The 26,979-nt window shown below is 41.0% G+C and overlaps 1 protein-coding gene across 2 annotated transcripts in view; it reads left to right on the plus strand.

The window, feature by feature from the left end:
• The first annotated feature begins 10,126 nt into the window (after positions 1-10,126).
• The window catches only part of GOLM2 (golgi membrane protein 2), a 96,993-nt gene continuing 80,140 nt past the window's right edge, over positions 10,127-26,979 (plus strand). The window contains exon 1 of one of the 2 annotated variants that reach the window (XM_059059403.2): positions 10,127-10,771. In XM_059059403.2, the coding sequence (XP_058915386.1) occupies positions 10,445-10,771 (327 nt within the window). In that variant the 5' untranslated portion in view covers positions 10,127-10,444. The remainder of the gene's footprint in view (positions 10,772-26,979) is intronic. The other variant, XM_059059402.2, reaches the window with a different exon arrangement.

Here is a 26,979-nt window from a genome sequence, read left to right on the forward strand (position 1 = left end):
AGGAGGGTCAGCAGTTTACAGCCAATGGATTCTGGTCAACTGATGGAGATTGGCTGACACCCTGGAGAAGCTGAAACCAGAGAGCCTTTTGTTTTCTCTTTTTTTTTCTCTGTCTACGCTCTGTCCTCACTTACACCACGTTTCTGCTATGGTCTGTGGTTAATGACCTCAATGTGAGTTTTGACTGTTAAATGTTTTTCTTTGGGGAGGTAACTTTTATTTGGAACATGCTCTCACAAGAATTAGGGCCTAGGGCTTCCCTGGTGGCGCAGTGGTTGAGAATCCGCCTGCCGATGCAGGAGACACGGGTTCGTGCCCTGGTCCGGGAAGATCCCACATGCCGCGGAGCAACTAAGCCCGTGAGCCATGGCCGCTGGGCCTGTGCGTCCGGAGCCTGTGCTCCGCAACGGGAGAGGCCACAACAGTGAGAGGCCCGCATACCGCAAAAAAAAAAAAAAAAAAAAAAAAAAAAAAAAAAAAAAAAAAAAAAGAATTAGGGCCTAGATTGTAAGCTCTTGCAACAGTCACATTTGTTCCTGGGCTTTCGTTATTTGTAAATTTTTGAGGTGCTTTGCTCTTTTTTGCGTGACCTGATAGCTCCCTGGAACTTTGGGTCTGTGTGTAACAGATGAGACTCAGAGTTGGAGTTCTCCAGCTCTGAAGGTGCTGAAGGAGCTGCATTATTTCTAGAAGACGACTCCATGAAGTGATTGCTAAAGAAGCTGACGAAGGGATCAGACTTCAACTGGGAATGTGAATGGGGCTGATCTGGCTAGGACTGATGAATCAGAAGAAGGGCTGCAGGATGGTATTGTATTTGGGGACTTTAATTTCTCTGTGAAAACAAAGGAGGAGAGATGTATTTTGTTCAAATTTTAAGTTTTATGCAGCACACTGATGTAACCTGTCTGGTCATATTGTTTGGACAACCTAACTTAGCTTTATGTGACATGGAACCTAGAATAGGAGACAAGATAGATCTTGGTATTCTGTGTAATCGATGTAATACCCTGATGCATTTCAGGGGATTCTGGACATAAAATGAAAGAGATATTTGCAAAGGCCCTGGAGGGTCTGGGGAAGAAAAGCAAGGGCTGTCTGTTTTGGACCCTAAACTGAACAGGGACGAGGTATCTTCAAGATTCATAAGTTGTCTAGCTGCAAGTTCATTTCAGTAGCAGACCTGACAAGTATTTGAGGTCAAAACCCTACCGTGTGTTTAAAGAAAAATTTTATCATGGTAATAAAAGTATTCATTTGCTTAAAAAGACAAGACCTTAAAAAAAAAGTGAATAAGTAGTGCTAATTTGATTAACAAGGAAAGTTGCTTCCAAGGTATTTTTAAGTGAAAAAGCTGGTCACAAAAATTTCGTTTAATATTTTGTGTGTGTATGTATGTAGACAGAAAAAAATCAGGAAAGGTCTATACTAAAATGTTAGTAGTGGTTACATTTGGATGGGTGGAATTGTGGGCAATTTTCACTTTTTGTTTTTCCTTTCTGATTATCTGATTTGTTGTTATTTTGAGCATGCATTACTTTCAGAAACATGAAGGTAAACTATTAAATTTTTTCATTTCTATGAAGAGAAAATATTAAATTATTTCTGTTCTTTAAAAAAACAAGAAAAATTTAGACTTTTAAGATTTTCCTTATATGTGGTAGAGTGACTAAGGATGAGCCAACTATATCCAGAGGGAATAAATCTTTTTCATTCATTCATTCAACATAATATATGTGAGATACAGCACCAGATGATGGAAAGATAAATGGGACAAAATTCTCATCTTTAAGGATCTCACAGTCTAACAAGATGAAATATGTAAACTAATAGCTGTAATACAGGTATAATAAGTGTAATATCATGTAAGTTATGTGTAGCAGGACACAAGGAAGAAATCGTTGGGGAAGAGACATTCAAACAGGATCACAAAAGGCTTAGAGAATGAGAAGGGAGTGCTTTCAAGGGAAGAGAATGAGAAGGGTGTGTGTTCAAGGCACGAAGGCATGAAATAGCACAGGGTACTCAGGGTGTCATCTAATCACATATCATTTGACATAAGTTACTTGGCTATGGAAATGAACAGATTTTCTTTAAAATACCAATTATTTTTAATATAGATTTTAAATAAACCTAATAGTGCCTAGATGTCAAAAGAAAGAACATTGTGTACACTGATATAATGTTAATAAGAAAGTGTTCACAGATATATTTCAAAACATATTAGTATTTCAAAGTTATTATACTACTCTGCTGAAAAGTGTGTTCTTTTGCAAACACTGGCTTCTGTTCTGTCTTGGGATGTCATGTGCTACCGCTCCAAGATACTGACAAGTCAAAATAGTTCTTGAACAGAACAGCGAAGTGAGTTCAATCCATCATCATGTTTACTTGATATAGATCAGGGGACTGTGCTGCTGAAAACAACACAAACAACATGCTGAAACTAACAGATTCAGTGAAAAATTATGTAGGCTAAAAAAAAAGCGTTTAGCTTCTACTTAAAGCTCAGACAATGGATAAACAAGGATCCCTTAAAGGGCACTATATGACACATGACTAGCTCTCCTCACAGCTGTCTCTTCTGCCTGAACATCAGTGCAAGAGGATTTACTGTGGTGCCATACTAGCATCAGCAGCAAGTACACTGTTTCAGGGAAGCAAAATTAACAAATAAAGGTTTGGAAAATTACAGGATGATCACTTGAAATTAGCCCCACATAAAGTTCCACTACATTAAATGGGGCCATATTTAATTGGGTCATTACAGAACAATGTCTAGCAGAGAAAGCCACCAAGAGCTAGAAGATTAGATGAAATTCAGTAGAAACAAAAAAATAGGGCAGAAATCTTGGGTTTTCTGCCAAGTCCAGAAAAAAATACATTGCAGCAGACTGTGCAGAGGCATGACCGTCTTTTCATTGGTTGCCGAGAATATAAGTCTGGTTTTTAAAAATTACAAAGGAAATAGAAGTGAAATGTTAAGGAACAAGATCCACTATATTTTGGAAAAGTATGTGAGAAGTGGTGATTAATTAGTAAAAATATTTACTGAATTCCTAGTATGTGTCTATTATCTACTGTGCCACCTGCTAAGAAGAGAGAAAATAAAAGTGACAAAATGTGTGCTTTGGGGAGTTCATAGCCAGGCAAGATACACCAATGTGAAAGAGTAGAGTAACAATGTAAGGTTGAATGATTATTGCCAAAGTGATGCAGTTTGTGGACAATTAGTGCATAATTCAGAAGAGAAAGACATGAGCTGAGCTGGAACTTGAAGATCTCAGAGCGAGCGAGAGAGAGAAGATTTATACTAGATCTTGAAGAAGGCTTGGATTCTAATCTGAGGTTGGTCTTTAACCATTAGAATGATTTTGAGCAAGTCACACTACTTCTCTGGATTTTCATCTTCACTTATAAACTGGAAGTTTTAAATCAGGCAGTCTCTAAAATCTCTTCCTGTTCTAAAATTCCATAATTCCAGAATATTTTTTAAAAGATGAAATGGTTAATAGAGTATTCAGAAAGTGTTTTAGAGAAATCCAAAGAAACTGGGAAGAAAGAAGTGAGCAGTCATTGGAGAAGGGGAAGAAAGCCTAATGATGTGAGGTCAAAATAAAACCACAGCCTACTCCATACTATCAGTTAATATGGTCCTTCAGAAAAACACCTACTAAAAGTCTAGCAAGAGGCAGATATGTAACAGAAAAATAAACTGCTATGGTAGAAATCTAAAGAACATCGTGGAGGCACAATAAGATAGTGGTCATTTCTACTTGGGAGCAGCAAGGCATGGGAGGTGTCAAAAGGAGGTGTTTTAAAGGAGGTAGACTGAGTAGTTTCCTTGTTGCGTATTGGTAAAGGAGAAAGAGACTGAAAGATTCAGGAGGACATTTCTGTCTCTACTGTATGCTCTGCAACTCCTCCTACCTGCAACACTATCTGGTACATAGTAGGCACTCAAATAATAATTAATTAATTAATTAGTCAATTTAAATTAATGCACACTTTATGATATAAAACCTTGAACAAAGTAGGATTCCAGTAACATAGTGCCACAATAGTGAAGTTTTAAATTTCTCATTTAATTCTTGGCTCTTGGATTAGGAAGAATTAATATTGTTAAAATAGCCATACTGAGAATTCCCTGGTGGTGCAATGATTAAGAATCCGCCTGCCAATGCAGGGGACACAGGTTCGAGCTCTGGTCTGGGAAGACCCCACATGCCGTGGAGCAACTAAGCCCGTGTACCACAACTACTGAGCCTGCACTCTACAGCCCGCAAGCCACAACTACTGAGCCCACATACCGCAACTACTGAAGTCCGTGTGCCTAGAGCCCATGCTCTGCAGCAAGAGAAGCCACTGCAATGAGAAGCATGAGGACCGCAATGAGGAAGCCCCCACTCTCCACAACTAGAGAAAGCCCGTGTGCAGCAGTGAAGACCCAACGCAGCCAAAAAAAAAAAAAAAAAAGCCATACTACCCAAAGCAACCTACAGATTTAATGCAATCCCTATCAAAATACCCATGACATTTTTCACAAAACTGGAACAAACAATCCTAAAATTTATATGGAACCACAAAAGGCCCAGAATTGCCAAAGCAATCCTCAGGAAAAAGAACAAAGATGGAGGGATAACCCTTCTAGACTTTAGACTATATTTCAAAGCTGCAGTAATCAAAACAGTGTGGTATTTGTACAAAAAACAGACATACGGATCAATGGAACAGAATAGAAGGCCCAGAAACAAACCTATGCACCTATGGTCAATTAATCTATGACAAAGGAGGCAAGAATATACAATGGAGAAAAGACTATCTCTTCAACAAGTGGTGTTGGAAAAGCTGGATAGCTGCATATAAATCAATTAAATTAGAACACTTCTTCAGACTGTATACAAAAATAAACTCAAAGTGGTTTAAAGACCAAAATGTAAGACATGACACCGTAAAACTCCTAGAAGAGAACAGAAGCAAAACATTCTCTGATGCAAATCATAGAAATATTTTCTTAGATCAGTCTCCCAGAGCAAATAACTAACTAAATAAATAAATAAAAGCAAAAATAAAAAATGGGGTCTATTCAAACTTAAAAGTTTTTGTACAGCAAAGAAAACCATCAACAAAATGTAAAGACAACCTACAGTATTGGAAAAAATGAGGACATTGCTGCTGTAAGATATATTTCCTTGCCTCCTTGGTCTCAGGGTGTTGACTGTGTGACTAGCTTCAGAGCAATGAGAAGTGGAAATGTACATTTGGAGAAGTCTCCTTAATAGTTGGAGAAGGGCATACCCTTTCTCCTTCCTGCTTCCTGGACCAAGAATGTCATGTCTGGAAGTGAAGATGAGGTCCATATTGCAGGGATGACAGAGCAGTGAGCTGGAAAGAGTCTGCCATACCAGTCCCGGATGGCCTGCTTCTCTATTTTATGTGAGAAAGGAGAAAACCCTATCTTGTTTAAGTTATTATTTTTTCCCCTTAAATGGAGCCAAACTTTATCCTAACTGATAGGCCATTTTGGAAATGAGAACACTGAGGTTCTGAGTTTAAGAAGCTGGCTTGATGTTACAAACTTATTAAGAGGCAAAGAGAGACTTTTAATTCACACATTCTTACTACAGAGCCCACATTACCCCTTACAGCATACTGCCTCTTGCTATACAACTGTAGGAAATGGGTTTGATGTAGGGAAGTAACTTAACAACTGTGTTTTCTCTTGACTAGTACTGGCTGCCATGGGAAGGGGGCATTCTCTTCGCAAGGTAACCCTTTTCAGTTGAGGTAATTCTGAAGGGGGCTGATAGCTGAGGGCTATCTGTTGACAGCACTCCCAGCAGCTGGGGGAAAAAGTCCTTCATTCCTGAAATGGGATCTGAGTGGCACATCATAGCATCCATCTCCATGCATGACATCATACCCCTTCCTGTGACTGTGACTTTTCCCCCTAGCCATCCAAAACCTGGTTGATCTGGGGGTATAAAGGTCTGGACCCCTCCAATGCAGGACAGCTCTGAAGGGACAACACAGCTTCAGAGCTCTTCAGGGGGTTGGCTGAGGCTTTCACTGAGACTTTATAGCAGCCCAACTTCTCCCTCTGCCCATCCTGTTTTCCTCCCTTCCCTTCCCTTCCCTTCCCTTCCCTTCCCTTCCCTTCTATGGGTGGTGATCCCAGGCACACTCCCTTAAAAAAACCCTCCTAACTTCCATCTCAGAGTTTGTTTCCTGCGGAGCCCAACCTGTGACACCACGTCTTTATTCAGTCACTGACTGTTCTTAATTGGAAGGGAGGTAATACATGTCAAGAAAAAGAAAACTGGAGGAATTCCCTGGTTGTCCATTGGCTAGGACTCAGCCCTTTCACTCCCGGGGCCCCAGGTTTAATCCCTGGTTGGGGAACTAAGATTCCACAAGACACGATATTATTTGTTTAGTTCTACCCAACACTCTTTCTGTTTCTTGGTATCAGACTGCCCACTGGCAACAGAGGAGTGTCCTATATTGGGCCAATCATAATCCCCCAACTCCCTGGGCACAGTGATAGGTACAAGTGGCGTGCACACGATCAGGCTTGGACAACCAGAACCTTTCCTTGCTCATTTTTGTACTAACAGCTAGAAAACTGAACTCCTTTGCTTCTCAGATCATGGAACTGGCAGGATGTGTCCCTATGGATGCTGGGACCACATTTCCCGTCTACAAGGAAAAGGGCCATCTGAAGTAGGAGAGAATAAAGCCAAGAAGAGGGCGGAAACAGAAAGACCCCAGTTCCTGGTGCTCTTCCAATAGTACTGTAACTTACCCTAGTATCTGTCTATGCACCCACCCACCCACCCACATATACATATATAATTTTACTTATTTATTTATTGCTTAAACCAGTTTAGGTTTTTTTTTTCATTTACAATGGAAAGAACTTTCCTACACATCTGTGTATTTTCTATTCCTACAAGCTGCTACCCTTTCTAACCTACTCCTACTCAATGTCCTAAATATTGAAGAATAAGCTATAAAATAACTACTCCTCTGCTCAAATCCAGGAAGTCAAATTTCTTATGAGTCAACATATATTGAAGACAATATATGCCAAACAGTGTTTTGAGCTCAAGAAAATGAGCTCCATATAAAAGCAAACTTCCTATGATTTAACCTCACTTGCCACTGGGTAATAGATTCTTACGCTTCAATTAAATCTTTTTTTTTTTTAGAGAGGGTTTTTTTTTTGTTTGTTTGTTTGTTTTGGCTGCGTTGGGTCTTCATTGCTGCGCACTGGCTTTCTCTAGTTGCGGTGAGTGGGAGCTACTCTTCGTTGTGGTGCGCAAGCTTCTCATTGCAGTGGCTTCTCTTGCTGCAGAGCACGGGCTCTAGGCGCGGGGGCTTCAATAGTTGTGGCACGCGGGCTCAGCAGTTGTGGCTCACAGGCTCTACAGCGCAGGCTCAGTAGTTGTGGTGCACGGGCTTAGTTGCTCCACGGCATGTGGGATCTTCCCGGACAGGGGCTTGAACCTCTGTCCTCTACATTGTTAGGTGGGTTTTTAACCACTGTGCCACCAGGGACGTCCTATATTAAATCTTAAAACATTATTTATCTGTGATTATAATGCCTTTCCAATTATATTTATATCCATACTTGATATCATAAAAGATATCCCCCCAAATAGGAACTTTTATAACTAATTTTTAAAATTTTAGAAGTTTTAGAAATACAGAAAACCTGTAAAAATACTACAGAGTTCCTATATACCCTACATCTAGTCTCCCTCATTACTAACATCCTAGCTTAGCGTGGTACCTTTGTGACAATCAATCAGTAATAAAAACATTATTATTAATTAAAGTCCAAGTTTATTCAAATTTCCTTAGTTTTTACCTAATGTCCTTTTTCCGTTCTAGGATCCTATCTAGGATATCACATTGTTCTTTTGGCTGTGAAAAATTTTCAGACTTTCCTTGTTTTTGAGGACCTTGATAGTGTGTAGGATTACTGTTCAGGCATTTCGTAGAATGTCCCTCAATTGGGATTTGTCTGATGTTTTCCTCATGATTAGATAGGGTTATGAGTTTGGGGGATGAAAACCACAGAGTGCTACTTCCATCACATCCTATCAAAGGTACATGCTAACAACATGACTTACCACTGTTGTGTTAACCTCGATCATCTGATTTAAGGAATTGACTTTTACCTCAACTAGTTTAAAGCCTAATCCAGAACCATCTATAGGAGAGCACTTATACACTGTCTTCATATCTGGATTGTGTTTGTTAGTAGAGGGAAGAAATTGAAGAGGTAACCATCAAAACAGATTAAAAAAAATTTTCTCCCTGGGGGAAGAGTGGAAAGAGGATTGTTTTTCAAGCTTCAGCCCTGCCATTTACTAGATGTATGACTTTGGTCAAGTTACTTCCACATCTGTAAAATGGGATAATGGTACCAAATAGTTCTTTTAAGCATCTGATGAAAAAATGTATGTGAATGTGTTTTGTACAATAGTATTATACTTCTACATGCTAGAATCCCCCATAAAAATGAAAACACTTTTGGAAAGATCATCTGAAACATCTTAAGCAGTTTAACGTCACTTTATAGTTTCAACTGCTGGCTAAGCAAAGCAAAGTCAACATGAAATTGAGGAAAGGATAGGTGGATCCATTATAGATAAGGATTTCCCATTTTTGCCTTGCTCCCTTTTGCCAAGGTCTGCTTGTCCTTTGAGACTGGAGGGGATTTCTTAGATCTTAAGAAGCCAGAGCAAAGGGCTCAAGTTTGATGTGGACTAAACATTAATAATTTTGGTGTTTTTTTTCTGTATTTGTGAGAGAGAAATCATCACTCTTTCAGGGTGCAATAATTCTTCCAGTCTACTCTAGGACTATTAGGCAAGAAACTTTATTTTTGAAATGGACAGGAAACATAGAATAATTATTCAAAGATAACAAGTCTTCTTCAAAATCATACCACTCTTATTTGAATGAAAATACCAAAGTTCTTGCGTTTGGTTGGTTTATGTTTGTTCTTGAACCTGAGGTCTGAAAAATAAAGCAACTCCATCTTCTCCTTAAACAGGATAGAGCCAAATAACTTTTAAAACTTCTATGCGAAAGATGTTTTTAAAAAAACTTATGCAAGGACAAATGAAATATGCAGAAAACATAAAAGAGGTGAGCGCTTTTTCTGCATCACTGTAATTAATGCCGAACATATAGCAACAGTTAGCCTGGTATAATGCAAAGAGCAATGATGTTAGAGACCAATGACCCGAATTCAAGCCTAATTCTGTTTCAAACAAGATATGGGACTTTGAGAAAGTTTCTGGTACATCTTTGTGTCTTGGATTCCTCATCTGTAAAACTGTTGCCGAGAGAATATGAGACAAAGTATGCAAAAACAATTTGTAAGAGAGCTACTATATCTAACCCGGACCGTGCTTGCTGTCAGTAACAGCATAAGTTATCATTCATTGTGGGCAGCTTCTGGACTTTCTACTTGGAAGCCCAGTTCGAGGCAAAAGCAGCAGTGAGTTTAGGAACAGGGGCTCATACATTCGAAGTTCTTTCCATTAGTGAAAGCAGTAACCTTGGAAACCAGGCTGGCACCACCTCTTTCAGTCATAAAGCTTAGTTTCTCTTGCTTTCCCCCGTAATGTTTGGGGCACCACAATTTCATGGTCTTTTTCTCTCTGGTTATTGTTTTCTCTCCACATCGTTAGCACAAGCAAGAAAACCTACTGAAGCAAATACAAAATCTTTCTAGTCGCCCCTTCTGCCCCCAGCTCACCTAAGTTTTCCTTACATAGTGGTCGCAACCTCAGATGTCCTCAAAAACAAAAACTCTCACGAGGGCCATGGCATGCTAGGCACTCCCTAGACCGCGGGTCAAGGGGATTGAGCAGGTAAAAGCCGAAAGAGCTCCGGTTCAGGTACACAAGTACTAACACAGACGGCCAAAATCATCACAACACTCTTCCAGACAGAGATAACCCTCGCGAGATAAGGCTGAGACGAGCGAGAGAAGCCCACTTTCTCGCGAGAAGAGGGGGCGTTGGCGGAAACTAGGAAATGGCCCCCTTGGCGACCCAGACCCAGCCAATGGGCGGGGCCAGAGTTAAATCCACCCCCTTCCGGCTCTTTTCCCCGCCCCCTAACCCTGAAGTGTTGGACCTAGGCTTCGGGCAGCTGGGTTTTCCTGGTTCCGCCCAGCTGGTCCGGGGTCTAGTTCAGCGCCTGCTTAACGCGCTGTGGCAAGATTTGAAGGGGGGGGCGGGGAGGGGCCTGCGGCTTGCGGCCCCGCCCCCTTCTCTGGCTCGCGGGCGGGCGAATCGGCCCGCCTCCGGCTTCAGCCGGCCCTGGGGCCGCGTCCCCCAGGCAACTCAGCCACCTCGGCCTGAGCGTCTGCCCGCAGGCGTCGGCGCCGAGGCACTGGGGTACAGCCTGGTTCGGCCCCATGGTGGGTTTCGGGGCGAACAGGCGGGCCGGCCGCCTGCCCTCCTTCGTGTTGGTGGTCCTGCTTGTGGTGATCGCGGTCCTCGCCTTCAACTACTGGAGCATCTCCTCCCGCCACGTCCTGCTTCAGGAGGAGGTGGCCGAGCTGCAGGGCCAGGTCCAGCGCACCGAGGTGGCTCGCGGGCGCCTGGAGAAGCGCAATTCGGACCTCCTGCTCTTGGTGGATTCGCACAAGAAACAGATTGACCAGAAAGAGGCCGATTACGGCCGGCTCAGCAGCCGGCTGCAGGCCAGGGAGGGCCTGGGGAAAAGATGCGAGGATGACAAGGTAAGGACGAGCCCTCTCCCCTCAACCCCCATAGTTTTTTTCAGCTCCGCGGTGGGGGGGTTCGCCCAGCCGTGGCTGCCTTATGCCTTTCAGAATTGCAGCCTCGGAGGCTCCCCTTACCGCTAACAACCCTATTTCTGTAGGACTTTAACCGGTTTAATCACTGCCACATTTTCCAGTCCCTGCCAGATGAAACTGGCTCTAAGTTTTGGTTCTCAAGAGTGGCCTGTGTGTGGATGCCGCCTCTTCTCCAAGCTCAGCTGCTGAGCTGGCAGTAGTAATCATCTGGCCTATGTGGTCGGCCGCCTTACGTTTACAGATACACAAATCTGGAGGCTGCCGGGTTTGGTGTGTTACCTTATCCTTTATTCCGTGCACACTGATTATTATTAATTAGTTTATTTAAAGAATGGGGCCTCCTCTAACTCCTCTACTTATGGTGGTCACCATATATTTTTTAAAGCAGTCCGAACTCAGACTGCTTACATTTTACATCTCTATAAGGCTATGTATTAAGCAAAGAGTCATATTACTGCCTTTTTTTGTGATGAAAATGTTATGATAGATGGGCTCTGGAGCCATATATGAGCCACTTGTGACTTGGACATAGATAATCCAAAATTATGTACTCAGTTTGAATGGTTAGTGAAATTAGCCGAAAAGGTAGAACCTAGAAAAATAAGTTGTAAGCAACAGAATCTCATGTCATTGTCCTCATTGATCTTGAAAGGAAATAAAAATGAAATTTTGTATGCTTAACTATTAGGGTTGGTGTTGGAAAGCCATACTAAGTTTAAATTTTAAAAGTTTAAAGCTAGACTGTAACTAGACCCGCCGCTAAATAGTCTTTGTTCTCACCAGCATATTGGGAACTATGTTATTAACTTATGACCTATGCAACTTCTGTTGATTTACCACAGTAAATTTCTGGGTGGGATAAGTAGATGCCTTTCTTTCTGGACCCTCTTTCGGTAGTCTTCACACTTTTTTGCGTGTGTTCCTATTATAAGTTTTTATTTTGTATATTAAAATTATTTGTAGTAAGTCATTATAAATTAAAATCTCCTGAGCTCCCAACTTCCTTATTGTCACCAACCTCTACCTTGTTTCTTATTTCATGAAGATTGAAGCCCTCAGGGAAGTGCTTTTCTATAACCTACACCTTCACCAAAACATAGCTTCTGAGAGGAGCAAGAGCTCAGCAAACTTACAAACATACTACATACTGAACTCTATAGACTGAAAAATTCTCTTGGGTGGAATAGGCAGAAATCCATGAAATTTTGTAGTATTAAAACAAGGTCTTCAGTCTTGGAATGGTTAGGCATACTATTCAAATTCTCTCTAATCTGGAAAGAAAGATAAGTCTTGTTTAGTAGTTTATACTCAGGATTCCATTTCTTCCATCTACTGGCCTGTAATTATCAGTTTCTTTCAGTAGGTTTTCACTTTTACCTTCAGCCATATGTAGGTGTTCGCTGTTCACTGTTCTAAAATTTTTTTATTCTTCCGTATACTCCCTTCTCCCAATCAACCAATGTCTTTTTAAATTTTCACTGCTAAACTCCGGTTATGGGTGGTCTATAAATGTTTCATCTATTTCTTTTTTCATCCCCATCCTAATTTTTTTTTATTCTGTATGCCATCCTTCTTTCCACCTCTTTTCTGAAGCTAGTCTCTTGAAGGTCACAGGTGTCAGTCTTCCTGGTCAAATCCAAAAAAACATTTTTATTCTCATTCTATTTAATTTCTCAGTAATTGATTGTCTCTAGCTTTTTGGAAACTATCTCCTTTCTTGCTTCTGTATCATTCAACTCTCCGGATTTGCTTCCTGCCTTCTTCACTATATTCTTTGATGGATTTTTTTTTTCCCTCTCCAACAGCCTAATAGTAATGGACTTTATTCTTGGGCCTTTGCTTTCCCCTTATAGCAGTATTTCTCAAGGTGATATTAAGCAGAATGCTGTCCCAGAAATTGTTTGTAGATGGTTAGGAGAAGAGGAAAACCTTCTTTTTGGAGGGAAGTGTTAAGTAGTATAAGCAGTATATCCTCCTCTTGGAATTCATAATGCCTGCTAGCATATAAAGGCTCTGAGAAACGTATTAGTAAAGAAGCCTATTTAATTTTGTTTAACTTAGTCTCTATCAGTTAATTTGATTACCGACTACTGTTTTCATGGCCTACTTGTTACCATGGTACAGAAGAATGTAGCAAAGCACACTAATCTGGGAAATGTTGCCCCAGGTATCTTAACTATCGTTTGGCTAATATTCTATGCAACTGGCTCACAAATCTACACCTCTTCTTTGCATGTCAATTTTATATTTTGAACTAGCTATAGCATCTTTGTTGGAGAGCTTGTGAGTGTATGTTCCTGGGGTTAATGAGGAGGCTTTGAGTTGCTAATATAAAGGGTTGTCTTGGTCTAGATGAACTATAGATAAAATTTGTCTTTCATAGGGGTTTCCTTTATTCCTGCTACTACCTCAATAGCTGAGAGGAGGGATTTATTTTCTATAAATGATCTAAAATCCCTGTGGGTGGTGATAGTGTTGAAGTAAATTTGACAATCAAAAGTGTCTTCCATTTTAAAATAGACTTGTTTTAATGTTTAATCATATTAATGTAGTCTCTTTAAAGCTCTCTCTGCCTTTCAGGGTTTTTACCTATAGTACACACTGGTGCTCTCCCCCTCAATAATCATTTATACCCCCTTTGTTTGATATATATCCTTCTCTGTGACTCAGGGCTAAGTCCTGATTGGTTTAAACTGATTATGGTAATTTCATTATTCCCAGTGATTAGTTTAGGAAGGGGCTGGCTAGTGAGTCATGAAGGGAAGTTTCCTTGCTCCTTAAAAGAGTCATACTTGCACCTCTGTGGTTATCTCACCCCAAATCAAAAATCTCCAGTCTAATCATAAGAAAGCATCAGAAAAACTCATGTTCAGGGACATTCTACAAAGTACCTGAGCAGTACTCTTCAAAATGAAGAGATGGTCTCTTCTGCCAGATACTGTTGCTTCTGCACGTGATACCTGAAATTGAGGCAACCGGAGTGCCGGGAGAGTTAGCTAAGGAATGGCTGAGGCACTGAAGATGGCAGAGTGGAGTGTTACAATAGAATATTGGCACTCGTTTTGTGAGATAAAAAAATTTCCAGGGCTTCCCTGGTGGCGCAGTGGTTGAGAGTCCGCCTGCCGGTGCAGGGGACACGGGTTCGTGCCCTGGTCCGGGAGGATCCCGCATGCCGCGGAGCGGCTGGGCCCGTGGGCCATGGCCGCTGGGCCTGCGCGTCCGGAGCCTGTGCTCCGCAGCGGGAGAGGCCACGGCAGTGAGAGGCCCGCATACCGCAAAAAAAAAAAAATTTCCATATTGTTTAAGCCAGTCAAGTTGAGAGTTCCTTAGTTGCAGCCTAAGTAAGGTATCCTGACTGTTAATATTCTCATTGTCACCATAGTGTCTGAGATGTAGGTTAAATCTTGTGTCCCCAGGGCAATGTGGGCAGTGACCTCAAATCTGCACGTGGTTTTGGGGTTCCTCAAGGGTCTTTCTCTTAAGTATCAACAGTGGTGTTTGGACGCCTGACCAGGTACTTGCTTCACAGTTTTTTGGAGACCAGGATCTTACGGCGGCATCACCTCCCTTTATACCCTTCCCCACTCCATAGATGTTCCACACCAAACATCCCTTTACTCTGATGAGCTAGCTGCCTTAGGTATGATGTGTTTTGAGGGGGTGTTGGCAAGGCAGTCCTTGCTCCGGCTACCGTTTTTTTTTTTAACTGTTATTTTAGATCTATGGAATTATTGCGAAGATAGTACAAACAGTTTCCTCATACCCCACACCTAATTTACCCTGTTATTAACATCTTACATTAATATGGTACATTTGTCATAATTAATGAATCCCTATTGATACATTATTAATAACAAGTCCATACTTTATCTTGATTTTCTCAGTTTTTCTCTAATGCCCTTTTTCTGTTCCAGGATCCCATCCAGGGTTCCACAGTACATTTAGTTGTCATGTCTCTTTAGTCTTCTTTTAGTTGTGACAGTTTTTTCAGACTTTGTTTTTTATGATATTGAAAGTTTTGAGGATCACTGGTCAGGTGTTTTGTAGAATGTCCCTCAGTTGGGATTTGTTTGATGCTTGTCTCAGGATTAGACTCAGGTAATGGTTTTGGGGAGGAAGACCACAGAGATAAAGTGCCATACTCATCGTATCAAGGGAACATCTCTCAAAATGACTTATCACTAGATGTTAACTTTGATCACCTGGCTTGAGGTAGTGTTTGTCAGGTTTCTCCACTGTAAAGTTACTCTCTTTTTCTCCTTTCCCATGCTGTACTCTTTGGAAGGAAGTTACTATGTGCAGCCAACACTTAATGAATTGGGAGTTATGGTCTATCTTCTTAAGGGCAAAGTATCCATATAAATTACTTGGAATTCTTCTGCATATAAATTACTTGGACCTTTATCTCTTCTCCCTTATTTATTTATTCAGTCATTTATTTATATCAGTATGGGTTCATAGATATTTATTTTATACTTTAGGTGATAATCCAATGCTACTTTATTTTTTTGCTCAAATCGTTCCAACTTTGGCCATTGGGAGCTCTTTCATTTGCCTCCTATATCTCTCTGACATGATACCCCATCATTGTGACAAACCCCTACTTTCTGGCACTACAAGATACTTCTGACTTATCTTGTATACTTCCTGCCCCAGTCCTAGACTCCTTCTCCACGGAGCCCTAGTTCCTTTTATTGGAAAATGGTATTAGAGACCAAAGTCTAGGTGCTAGGTGTACTCATTGCAACTGTCAGGCTATCTTTGGGAATCTAGGAATCCCTGCTCCACAGGAATCGGAAAGGTGACATTGGACATCTTCTAATTTATTATTCTATCCTGCCATTTTCAATCTGTTATCTGGGCTGTTAGAACACAGAAATTCTTTAAGAGAGCTTGAAATTGTCGAAGTGAGAAACAAGATCCTCTTCTTTGGGATTCCCCCCACATTTACCTTGTTTTTTTGCCTTCCTCCCTAAGGAGTTTCAGCCTAGAGGGGTGTATTGGTTATGGCTGCTGTACAAAATACTACAGACTGGTTGGCTAAAAACAACAGAAATTTATGTTCTGATGTAACATAAACTCTAATGGAGTCTAGAAGTCCAAGGTTGAAGTACCAGCAGTTTGGTTTCTTCTGGAGCCTCTCTCCTTGGCTTGCAGATGGCCACCTTCTTGCTGCTTTTTCATCTCATGGTTGTACTTCTGTGCTCCTGCATCCCTGGGGTCTCTTCCTCTTCTTTAGGACCCCATTAGGGTCCACCCTAATGGCCTCATTTTAACTTAATTACCTCTTTAAAGACCTTATTTCCAAATAGATTTCATTCTGAGGTAATGGGCGTTGAGACTTCAGTATATGGGTTTTGGAGGAATACAGTTCAGCCCATAACAAGGGGGAATCTGTGACACACACACTGCTTTTTCTTTCTTCTTTCTGTGAGAAAGACTCTTTCTTCTATTTCCTAGGTGTTGGTTATTTCTCTTATCCTAACTTGAATTCTTCCTGCCTGTATCTGGTACCAAAGTTATGTGATCCAGGTGGGCCAAGTCAAGCTCTTGATAAATAAAAGAAGCTGTTAGAATGTAGAAAAAGACCTTCCCAAAACTGTTGTTTTATTACAGATGAAAAAAAGAAGTCAGTTTTTAGGTTTGAAGCTGAACAGTAAATGATCTCTTTTTCCCTTAACAACCATAATCCTCCCTGATGGCAGTAATATATTGTACCTTTGCTTGAATAGGGGAAAGGTCATGTGCCAGAAAGGAGGGTGGGTAACATATTACTTTTTTTTTTCCAAAAAAATCCTCGTTGCATTTGTGTGTGTACACAACACTCATACACATACCAAATAAGTATATGTAAAACCCTGGCACAGAGTAGATGTTCATTACCATGGTCTCAAATCTTGGCCTGCCATTTGCTCTGTGTAGAACCCTGGGCAAATCACTTAACTTCTCTGTGCCTTGGTTCCATATCTGTAAAATAAGGACAATAAGAGTTAGCTCTCTCACTCTTGTGAAGTTTAAGTGAATAAATTCATTTAAATGTTTAGAACAATGCCTACCACATAGTAAAAAAAAAAAGAAATATTTAATAAGTGTTATGTTAGCTATTATTATTCCACAACCTCTTCCTTATTTCTGTCCTGCCTTCTTTCCAGGATGGGATTCTGTACGGGTTCCTGCTTAAGATCCATCCCAGCTCTAGCCAACCTGCCTCACCCTTTGCTCCTGGTTGTCTGACTCCACCCCTGCCACCTTTCCTGGTCCACTTCTAATTAGGCTTAGTTAACTCCTCTCATACTTGTCTCAGCTGACTCCCTGAAGCCTGCCTATCCCTCTGTAATTTGAAGATCAGCCTTGTACAGTTCTTTAATATGCTGCACATGAAAATTCCTGCCTTTGCCTCTGCCTCCCCCATCATAATTTGGCCAAATTCTAGCTGTTGTTTAATTGCTACCTCAAATTATTCATAAGCCATACAAAATTCATACCTCCTCTCCAAACTATATATCCCTTTCCTACCTTCTTGGTCCTTATAAAGCTCATGCAACTATTATTAAGATGGAGGTTAGAAATTTTGGTGTCATCTTTGATTCCTTCAGCATCTCATATTCAGTGAAGGTGCAGAGGAGTTACTTGATCAAATTGAGTTTAAAAAAAAATCACTCTGGTTGCAGAATAGAGAATTGATTGGAAAGGCAGCAGGAGCTTCCTAACTAGCCTCCTTGCCCTGGACTCTATTTCTTTCAGTTAGTTTTCCCCCTTAAGCAAACCATCTTCCTCAAACCTTACTTTCAGAGTAGTTGTATCACTCACTGTGTCAAATCAGAATTCTGCTGTCTAACCTTTAAGGTCTTCCATGGAGTGCCTCCATCTACCGTCTTCTCCTACTGTCTCCTGACCCAAACTGTGTTCCAGATGTGTTGCTTTGCTTACCTTTGTCTCCCCACCTGCCTTTCTGTGTCATGTTAATTTCTGTTTCTGTACCTTTGTTCCTGTTAATGACTCTTACCTCTTTTCTGTTTCTCTGTTATACTAATCTTTTGGTACTTCGACCATGAAGCCCTCTGGGACTTCTGACCTGGAGTATGCTTTTTTTTCTTTGTACACAAGTAACATTTATTGTTTGAGCCACACTAATTTATTTTGTTTTTCATTTTTCACTAATAGTTTCTTAGGTGTTGACTTTGTCTTCTCAACAAAATTTTAAGTAGCTTGAGGAAGGACCATATTTAAAAATTTTTCCAACGAGTTCTTTTTTATTTTATTTTTTTGTGGTACGCAGGCCTCTCACTGTTGTAGCCTCTCCCATTGCGGAGCATAGGTTCCAGACGCGCAGGCTCAGCGGCCATGGCTCACGGGCCCAGGCGCTCCGCGGCATGTGGGATCCTCCAGGACTGGGGCATGAACCCATGTCCCCTGCATCGGCAGGCAGACTCTCAGCCACTGTGCCACCAGGGAAACCCCTCCAATGAGTTCTTGATAGTCCTTAGTGCTGATACAAAGTGTTATGGGTTACTGGATTAGAGTGGACCCTAATCAAATTTCTTGTGTCCTTATAAGAAGAGGAAATTTGGATACATAAAGAAATACAGGGAAGAAGGCCATGTGGAGATGGAGGCCTTGATTGGAGTGATGCATTTATAAGTCAAGGAATGCCAAGGATTGTCAACAACTATTAGAAGCTAAGAAAGAGGCAAGGAAGGATCCTCCTTTAGGGCTTTCAAATAGAAAGTATGGCCCTACAGACAACTTAACTTTGGACTTTCAGCCTCCAGAATTGTGAGAGAATATTTTTGGTTGTTTTAGTCACTGGGTTTGTGGTACGTTGTTATAATGGCTCTAGAACAGCGGTCCCCAAACTTTTTGGCACCAGGGACCGCATTCGTGGAAGACAGTTTTTCCACAGATGGGAGGGGGGCAGGGTATGGTTCAGGCGGTAATGTGAGCTATGCGGAGCAGGAGATGAAGCTTCGCTTGCTCGCCCGACGCTCACCTGCTGTGTGGCCTGGTTCCTAACAGGCCGTGGACCAGTAATGGTCCGTGCCCCGGGGGTTGGGGACCCCTGCTGTAGAAAACTAATATAAGATTCAATAAAAACTCTGGCGGACTTTTAAAAGTTATTTTGTTTTTTTAATGGAAACTGACAAGCTGTTTCTAAAATGTATATGGAAGTGCAAATAACCTAGAATAGCCAGAACAATTTTAAAAAGAACAAAGTAGGAGGACTTATACTCCCTGATTTCACGACTTATTATAAAGATATAGTAATCAAGACAGTGTGGAATTATTTTAAAAAAATAGGCATATAAATCACTGGAATGGAATAGAGTGCAGAAATAGATACACAGATATATGGTCAATTGATTTTTGGCAAAAGTGCCAAGACAATTTAATGGGGAAACATTTCAACGAAAGATGTTAAAGCAACTGGATATCTTTACGGTTGTGGGGTGGGTGGTGGTGTTGTATCGGTTGTGCTGCTTCACAACATATACAAAATTAACTTGAAATGAATCATGGACCTAAATGTAAAAGGTGAAACTATAAATCTTCTAGAAGACAACACAGGAGAATATTTGTGACTTTGGATAGTCATGGATTTTGAGGGCGCAGAAAGCATGATCCATATAGAAAAAAACAGATAAATTTGACTATCAAAATTAAAAACTTTCCTCCTCAAAAGGCACTATTTAAAAAAAGAAAGAAAGAAAAAGCAAGTCATGGGTTGGAAGACATATTCACGATACATTTATCTGATAGAAGAATTGTATCAAGGCAGTCTCCTGTACCAGGACCCAGCCCACCCACCAACAGGGCAACACCAGCCCTAATACCCCCTTGGCCCCAGCCCTGCCCACCAACAAGCCAACACCAGCTCCAAGACCCCCAAGGCCCTATAACCAGAGACCCGGGAACTCTGCTTAGCCCACTAGGAAGTCAGCAGTAGCCCCCGGGATGCCCTGGGCCCCAAACCCACCCACCAGCAGGCCGATACCACCTTGGACCCCTTAGCCAGCTACCCCAGTATCCAGCCCCACTCACCAGTGGGCCAGCACCAGCTTTGGGACACCCTGGACCCTGCAGCCAGCTGTGTCAGGAACTGGCCTCACCCACCAGTGGGCCAACACTAGTCCTAGGACCCCAGAGCCCTCAGCTAGTAGCCTGTGACCCAGCCTCACCAACCAGTGGCCAGCAGCCTCCACACAAGGCACAGCCTGGTAGCCAACAGGGCTGGGGGCCAGCTACACCTACCAGATTGCCTGCAGTAGACAGACCGCCACAACAGAAGGGCCCATGTAGCCCACATAGGGGGCACCCCTAGAGCATATAGCTCTGGTGACCAGAGGGGAGTATGCTGCTGGGACGCATAGGACATCTACAAAAGTCCACTTTTCCGAGGTTGGGAAATGAAACCAACCAGATACTTAGAAATAAAAACAGTAAATTAGGCAAAATGAGGCAACAGAGGAATATCTTCCAAATGAAAGAACAAGATAAAACCCCAAAAGAGATAAGTGAAGTGGAGATAGGCAATCTACCCAACAGATAATTCAAGGTAATGATTGTAAAGATGTTCAAAGAACTTGGGAGAAGATTGGATGAGTAGATGTTTGAAGTTTTTAACAAGACTTAGAAAATATAAAGAAGAACCAAACAAAGATGAAGAATACAATAACTGAAACGAAAAATACACTGGAAGGAATCAACAGTAGATTAGATGATACAGAGGTATGAATCAGTGAGCTGGAAGACAGAGTAGTGGAAATTACTGAAGCCAAACAGAAAAAAGAAAAAAAAAGAAATGAGGACAGTTTAAGAGACCTCTGAGACAACATCAAGCATATTAACATTCACGTTGTGTGGGTCCCAGAAGGAGAAGAGAGAAAGGGACAGAAAACATAATTGAAGACATTATAGCTGAAAACTTCCCTAACCTGGGAAAGGAAACAGACATCCAGGTCCAGTAAGCACAGAGAGTCCCAAACAGGATCAACCCAATAAGGACCACACCAAGACACATAGTAATTAAAGTGGCAAAAATTAAAGATAAAGAAAGAATATTAAAAGCAGCAAGGGAAACACCAGTCAGAATGGCCATCATCAAAAAAATCTACAAACAATAAATGCTGGAGAGGGTGTGGAGAAAAGGGAACCCTCTTGCACTGTTGGTGGGAATGTAAACTGATACAGCCACTATGGAGATCAGTATGGAGGTTCCTTAAAAAACTAAAAATAGAATTACCATATGACCCAGCAATCCCACTACTGGGCATATACCCAGAGAAAACCGTAATTCAAAAAGACACATGCACCCCAATGTTCATTGCAGCACTATTTACAATAGCCAGGTCCTGGAAGCAACCTAAATGCCCATCGACAGATGAAAGGGTAAAGAAGATGTGGTACATGTATACAATGGAATATTACTCAGCCATAAAAAGGAACGAAATTGGGTCATTTGTAGAGATGTGGATGCATCTAGAGACTGTCATACAGAGTGAAGTAAGTCAGAAAGAGAAAAACAAATATCATATATTAACACATACATGTGGAGCCTAGAAAATGGTACAGCTGAACCTATTTGCAGGGCAGAAATTGAGACACAGATGTAGAAAAAAAAACGTATGGACACCGAGGGGGGAAAGTGGCGGGGGTGTGGGAGTGATGAACTGGGAGATTGGGATTGACATGTATACTGATGTGTATAAAATGGATGACTAATAAGAACCTGCTGTATAAAAAAATAAATTAAATTTTTTAAAAAATGCTTATGCAATGAAACCTGAATTTAAAACTCTGAACAGTGAAGTTTGGGGAGGTTCCTCATTGATGAATATATTGATGTACTGGAGGGCACCCTGACTCCACAGGGATGGATGCTCTTGCACCCTCCTCTCCCCCATCCTGTTGCCCTACATACCTCTTCATCTGGGTATTCATTTGGATCCTCTATAATAAAAGGGCAATCACAAGTTTACTGCTTTTCTTGAGTTCTGTGAGGTATTCTAAAATATTTCCGAACCTGAGGAGGTCATGCAAATCCCCAAATTTGTAGACGGCCAGGCAGAAGTGTGGGTTTCTTGGAGATACCTGAAAATTGTGGCTGGGGTCTGATATGGTAAGGGGTAATCCTGTGGGACTGCGTCCTTAACTTGTGGGGACTGTGTTAACTCTGGGTAGTTGGGTAGTTAGTGTCAGAACTAGATCAACCCAGTCAGCGTCAGAGAATTGGTGTTAAAATGTAATCACACATTCCAGCCTTCCCCACCCACCCATGTCACCAAGGATACAGTACACCTCACAACTGGCCTGAGTTCAGTTCTGTCCAACAAAGCTTTCTTGAACACCCAGACAAACCAGGATCTGGGAGGCATGCTGAAAATAAAAAGATTAATCAGCCACAGTTCCTGCCCTTAAGGAGCTCATGGCCTAGCGTGAGAGAAGACAACATGTAATTTCAAAGTAAGTAAAGTCATAGGGCATGAGTAGAAGAGTGCAATGTATGGGGCTATAGAGATACATCTCTAAAAAGCACAGCTATCAATTTAAAAATGGGCCAAGGAGCTTAACAGACACCTTGCTAAAAAAGATACACAGATGACAAATAAGCATATGAAAAGATGCTTCATATCACATGTCATCAGGAAACACAAATTAAAACAACAATGAGATACTGCTACATACCTATTAGAATGGCCAAAATCGGGAACACTGATAACACCAAATGCTGGTGAGGACATGGAGCAACAGGAACTCTCATTCATCGCTGCTGGAAATCCAAAATGGTACAGATACTTTGGAAGACAGTTTGGGAGTTTCTTACATTTGTACCATCGTACCATCCCAGCAATCGTGTTCCTTGGTATTTACCAAGAGGAGTTGAAAACTTATACCCAGACAAAACCCTGCACACATAACATTTATATCATTTCACTCATAACTGCCACAACTTGGAAGCAAACAAGATGTCCTTAAGTAGGTAAACAGATAAACCGTGGTACATTTAGACAATGGAAGAATATTAATCAATTAAAAAGAAATGAAATTTAAATGCACATTACTAAGTGAAAGAAGCCAATCTGTAAAGGATGCATACTATATGATTCCAACCATATGATATTCTAAAGAAGGCAAGACTACAGAGAGAATAAAAAGATCAGTGGTTCAATATTCATTGCAGCACTGTTTACAATAGCCAGGGCATGGAAGCAACCTAAGTGTCCATCAACAGATGAATGGATAAAGAAGATGTGGCACATATATACAATGGGATATTACTCAGCCATAATAAGAAACAAAATTGAGTTATTTGTAGTGAGGTGGATGGACCTAGAGTCTGTCATACAGAGTGAAATGAGTCAGAAAGAGAAAAACAAATACCGTATGCTAACGCACATATATAGAATCTGAAAAAAAATGGTTCTGATGAACCTAGGGGCAGGGCAGGAATGAAGATGCAGACGTAGAGAATGGACTTGAGGACATGGGGTTGGGGGAAGGATAAGATGGGACGAAGTGAGAAAGTAGCAGTGACATATATACACTACCAAATGTAAAATAGATAGCTAGTGGGAAGCAGCTGCATAGCACAGGGAGATCAGCTCGGTGCTTTGTGACCACCTAAAGGGGTGGGAGGGAGGGAGACCCAAGAGGGAAGAGATATGGGAATATATGTATATGTATAGCTGATTCACTTCGTTATGAAGCAGAAACTATCACACCATTGTAAAGCAATTATACTCCAGTAAAGATGTTAAAAAATAAAAAGCAGCAAGGGAAAAGCAGCAAGTTATATGCAAGGGAACTCCCATAAGAGCTGGCTTTTCAGGCGAAACTCCGCAGGCCAGAAGGCAGTGGCACGATATATTTAAAGTGATGAAAGGGAAAGACATACAACCAAGAATACTCTCTCTGGCAAGGCTTTCATTCAGATTTGATGAAGAGATAAGAAGTTTTACAGACAAGAAGAAGCCTTGAGTTCAGTACCACCAAACTAGCTTTACAGAAAAGTGTTAAAGGGACTTCTCTAAGTGAAAAATAAAAGACCACCACTAGAAACCTGAAAATTACAAAAGGAAAAGTCTCTTTATAAAGGCAAATATACCATAATGGTAGTAACTCAGTCATGTATGAAGCTAGTAGGAAGGTTAAAAGACAAAAGTAGTAAAATCGTATGTATCTGAAATAAGCAGTTTAAAGGATACACAAAAGAAAAAGATGTAAAATATGATGTCAAAAACCAGTGAATGGGGCTTCCCTGGTGGCGCAGTGGTTGAGAGTCCGCCTGCCGGTGCAGGGCACACGGGTTCGTGTCCCGGTCCAGGAGGACCCCACATGCCACGGAGCAGCTGGGCCCGTGAGCCACGGCCGCTGAGCCTGCACGTCCGGAGCCTGTGCTCCGCAACGGGAGAGGCCACAACAGTGAGAGGCCCGCATAGCGCCAAAAAAAAAAAAAAAAGAAAGAAAGGAAGCCCCAAAAAAAGCGGGGACATGGTTCTAAGAACTTTGTAGTACAGAGTACATTATGTGACCAATATATTTTGGTGAGTTAATATATTAGGGTTTTAATACAAGACCAGGGAATTCCCTGGCAGTCCAGTGGTTAGGACAACATGCTTCCACTGAAGGGGGCGCGGGTCCATTCCTGGTTGGGGAACTAAGATCCTGCAAGCTGCGTGACATGGCCAAAAAAAAAAAAAGACCAAATTTCTTCAAGATTAACTATACCAATGCACCCAGGAAATAAAGAAACTAACATTATTAAATGTCAAAATCTGTACTGGAGGGCTTCCCTCGTGGCTCAGTGGTTAAGAATCTGCCTGCCAATGTAGGGGACATGGGTTCGAGCCCTGGTCTGGGGAGATCCCACATGCTGTGGAGCAGCTGAGCCTGTGTGCCGCAACTACTGAAGCCCGTGTGCCTAGAGCCCGGGCTCTGCAACAAGAAAAGCCACCACAATGAGAAGCCCGTGCACCACAACAAAGAGTAGCCCCCTCTCTCTGCAACTAGAGAAAGCCCGCGCACAGCAACAAAGACCCAACGCAACCAAAAATAAATAAATTTATTTTTTAAAAAAATCTGTACTGGACAGGCTTTTATGTATTTCCATTAAACCTTCTCATTTTATGGTTGAAGAAACAGGCAGGTGAGAAAATGGAAGAATTCTAAACTCAAAGGTCTGTTTGATTCCAAAAGTCCTTTCCAATAAACTATATTGCCACACCTTATATACCTATATCTATATATTGTTTTAAAATATATAAAATTATATATTATTATATAAGAGTAGTTATCTTGCCGACAAATCAAATAACTTTTGAGTATTCACTATGTGTATTAGTTGCCTAGGGCTGCTGTAACAAACTACCACAAACTGGATAGCTTAAAATAATAGAAATTTATTATCTCACAGTTTTGGAGAGTAGAAGTCCAAAATTAAGGTGTTGACAAGGCTATGCTCTCACTGGAGCCTCTAGGAGAAGATTCTTCTAGCTTCTGATAACTCCAAGCGTTCTTTGGCTTATGGCAGCATAACTTCAGTCTCTGTTTCCATCTTCCATGGCTGTCTTCCCAACACGTCTGTGTGTCTTTGTCTCTACACATGGTGTTCTCTTCCCTAATTCTGTTTTCTTTTCTAGTAAGGATACTGGTCATATTGGATTAAGGCCTATCCTAATCCAGTGTGACTTCATTTTAACTTGATTACATCTGCAGTGACACTATTTCTAAGTAAGGTCACATTCACAGGTATTGGGGGGTGGTTAGGACTCAAACATATCTTTGGGGGGATACAACTCAACCATAATAAGTCTATAAATCAATTTGGAGTGAGCTGAATCTTAACCATATTGAATCTTCCAATCCATGAATGTGGTATATCTATGTTTACATCTTCTTTAAATTCTTGCAGCAACATTTTATAATTTTCAGTGTTCCAGACTCACATATTTTATTATGTTTATCCCCAAGTATTTCATGTATTTGATGCTATCAAAAATGGAATTGTGTCTTTTATTCCATTTTCTACTTCTTCTTTGCAGGTGTATAGAAGTGCTATTAATTTTTATATATTGGTCATTTCCCTGCACTAGAACTTATTAGTTCTAGCGCTAATGGAATCTAAGGAATTCTAAGGATTCTACAAAAAGCCATTAGAACTCATTAGTAGTAGCTTTTTTGGTAGATACTTTAAAATTATTTCTGGACAGGATCATGTCATCTGCAAATAAAGACAGTTTTTTTCCCCCTTTCCAGTTGGATGCTTTTTATTTTATTTTTCCTTGCCTTATTGTACTGGCTAGGACCTCCAGTACAATGTTAAATAGAAGTGGGATTGGATAGCCTTGCAGAGAGAGCATTTAACAAAATTTAACACTCATTGATGATAAAAACTCTCAGCAAAATAGGAATAGAAGGAAGCTTCCTCATATTCATCAGGGATGTCTATCAAAACCCCACAGCTAAAATTATATTTAATGGCAAAAGACTAAATGCTTTCTCCTAAGATCAGAAACATTGAAGGATTTTAAGTAGAGGAATTACTTGAGCAAACTGAGCTTAAAACACTACTCTGGCTGCAGAATAGAGAATTGATTAGAAGGGAGAAAAAGTAGATATAGGGAAAATAAATATAAGATTTTTATTAAAGAATTTTTTTTAGTAGTAGAGATGAGAGATAATGGAGTCTTCAGGTAAGCACAGTATAATTCTTAACCTGGGCAATACCAGCCTCAGGAGGCATTTTTGTTAGCACTGATGACTGGGGAGTGTTAATGGCATTTAGGTGTGGAGCCAGGAATGCTAGATGTTCTGTATTGCAGAAGAGAGTTCTAACAATGAAGGACTGTTTCACTCCAAATGCCAGTGGCATCTTGATGGAGAAGTACTGGGTCATTAAGGCACAGAAATGGAGAGAAATAGAATTAACAAAATTTTGTAATACATTTGATGTGTGATGGGGAGGCAAAGATGAATCCTGTGTTACTGGTGATACTGGTGGTGGTGCCGTGACCTGAGGTAGGAACCTTAGATTAGAAGTTAGTTTGAGAACAGTGCAATTTTAGGTTAGTCGAGTTTGAGGAATCTATGAAATATCTAGTAGGCAGTTGAAAATACACTTCTGGAACTCAGTA

This window comes from Kogia breviceps, chromosome 3 (genome assembly GCF_026419965.1).
Source record: "Kogia breviceps isolate mKogBre1 chromosome 3, mKogBre1 haplotype 1, whole genome shotgun sequence".
In the NCBI taxonomy this organism is placed as follows: Eukaryota; Metazoa; Chordata; class Mammalia; order Artiodactyla; family Physeteridae; genus Kogia; species Kogia breviceps.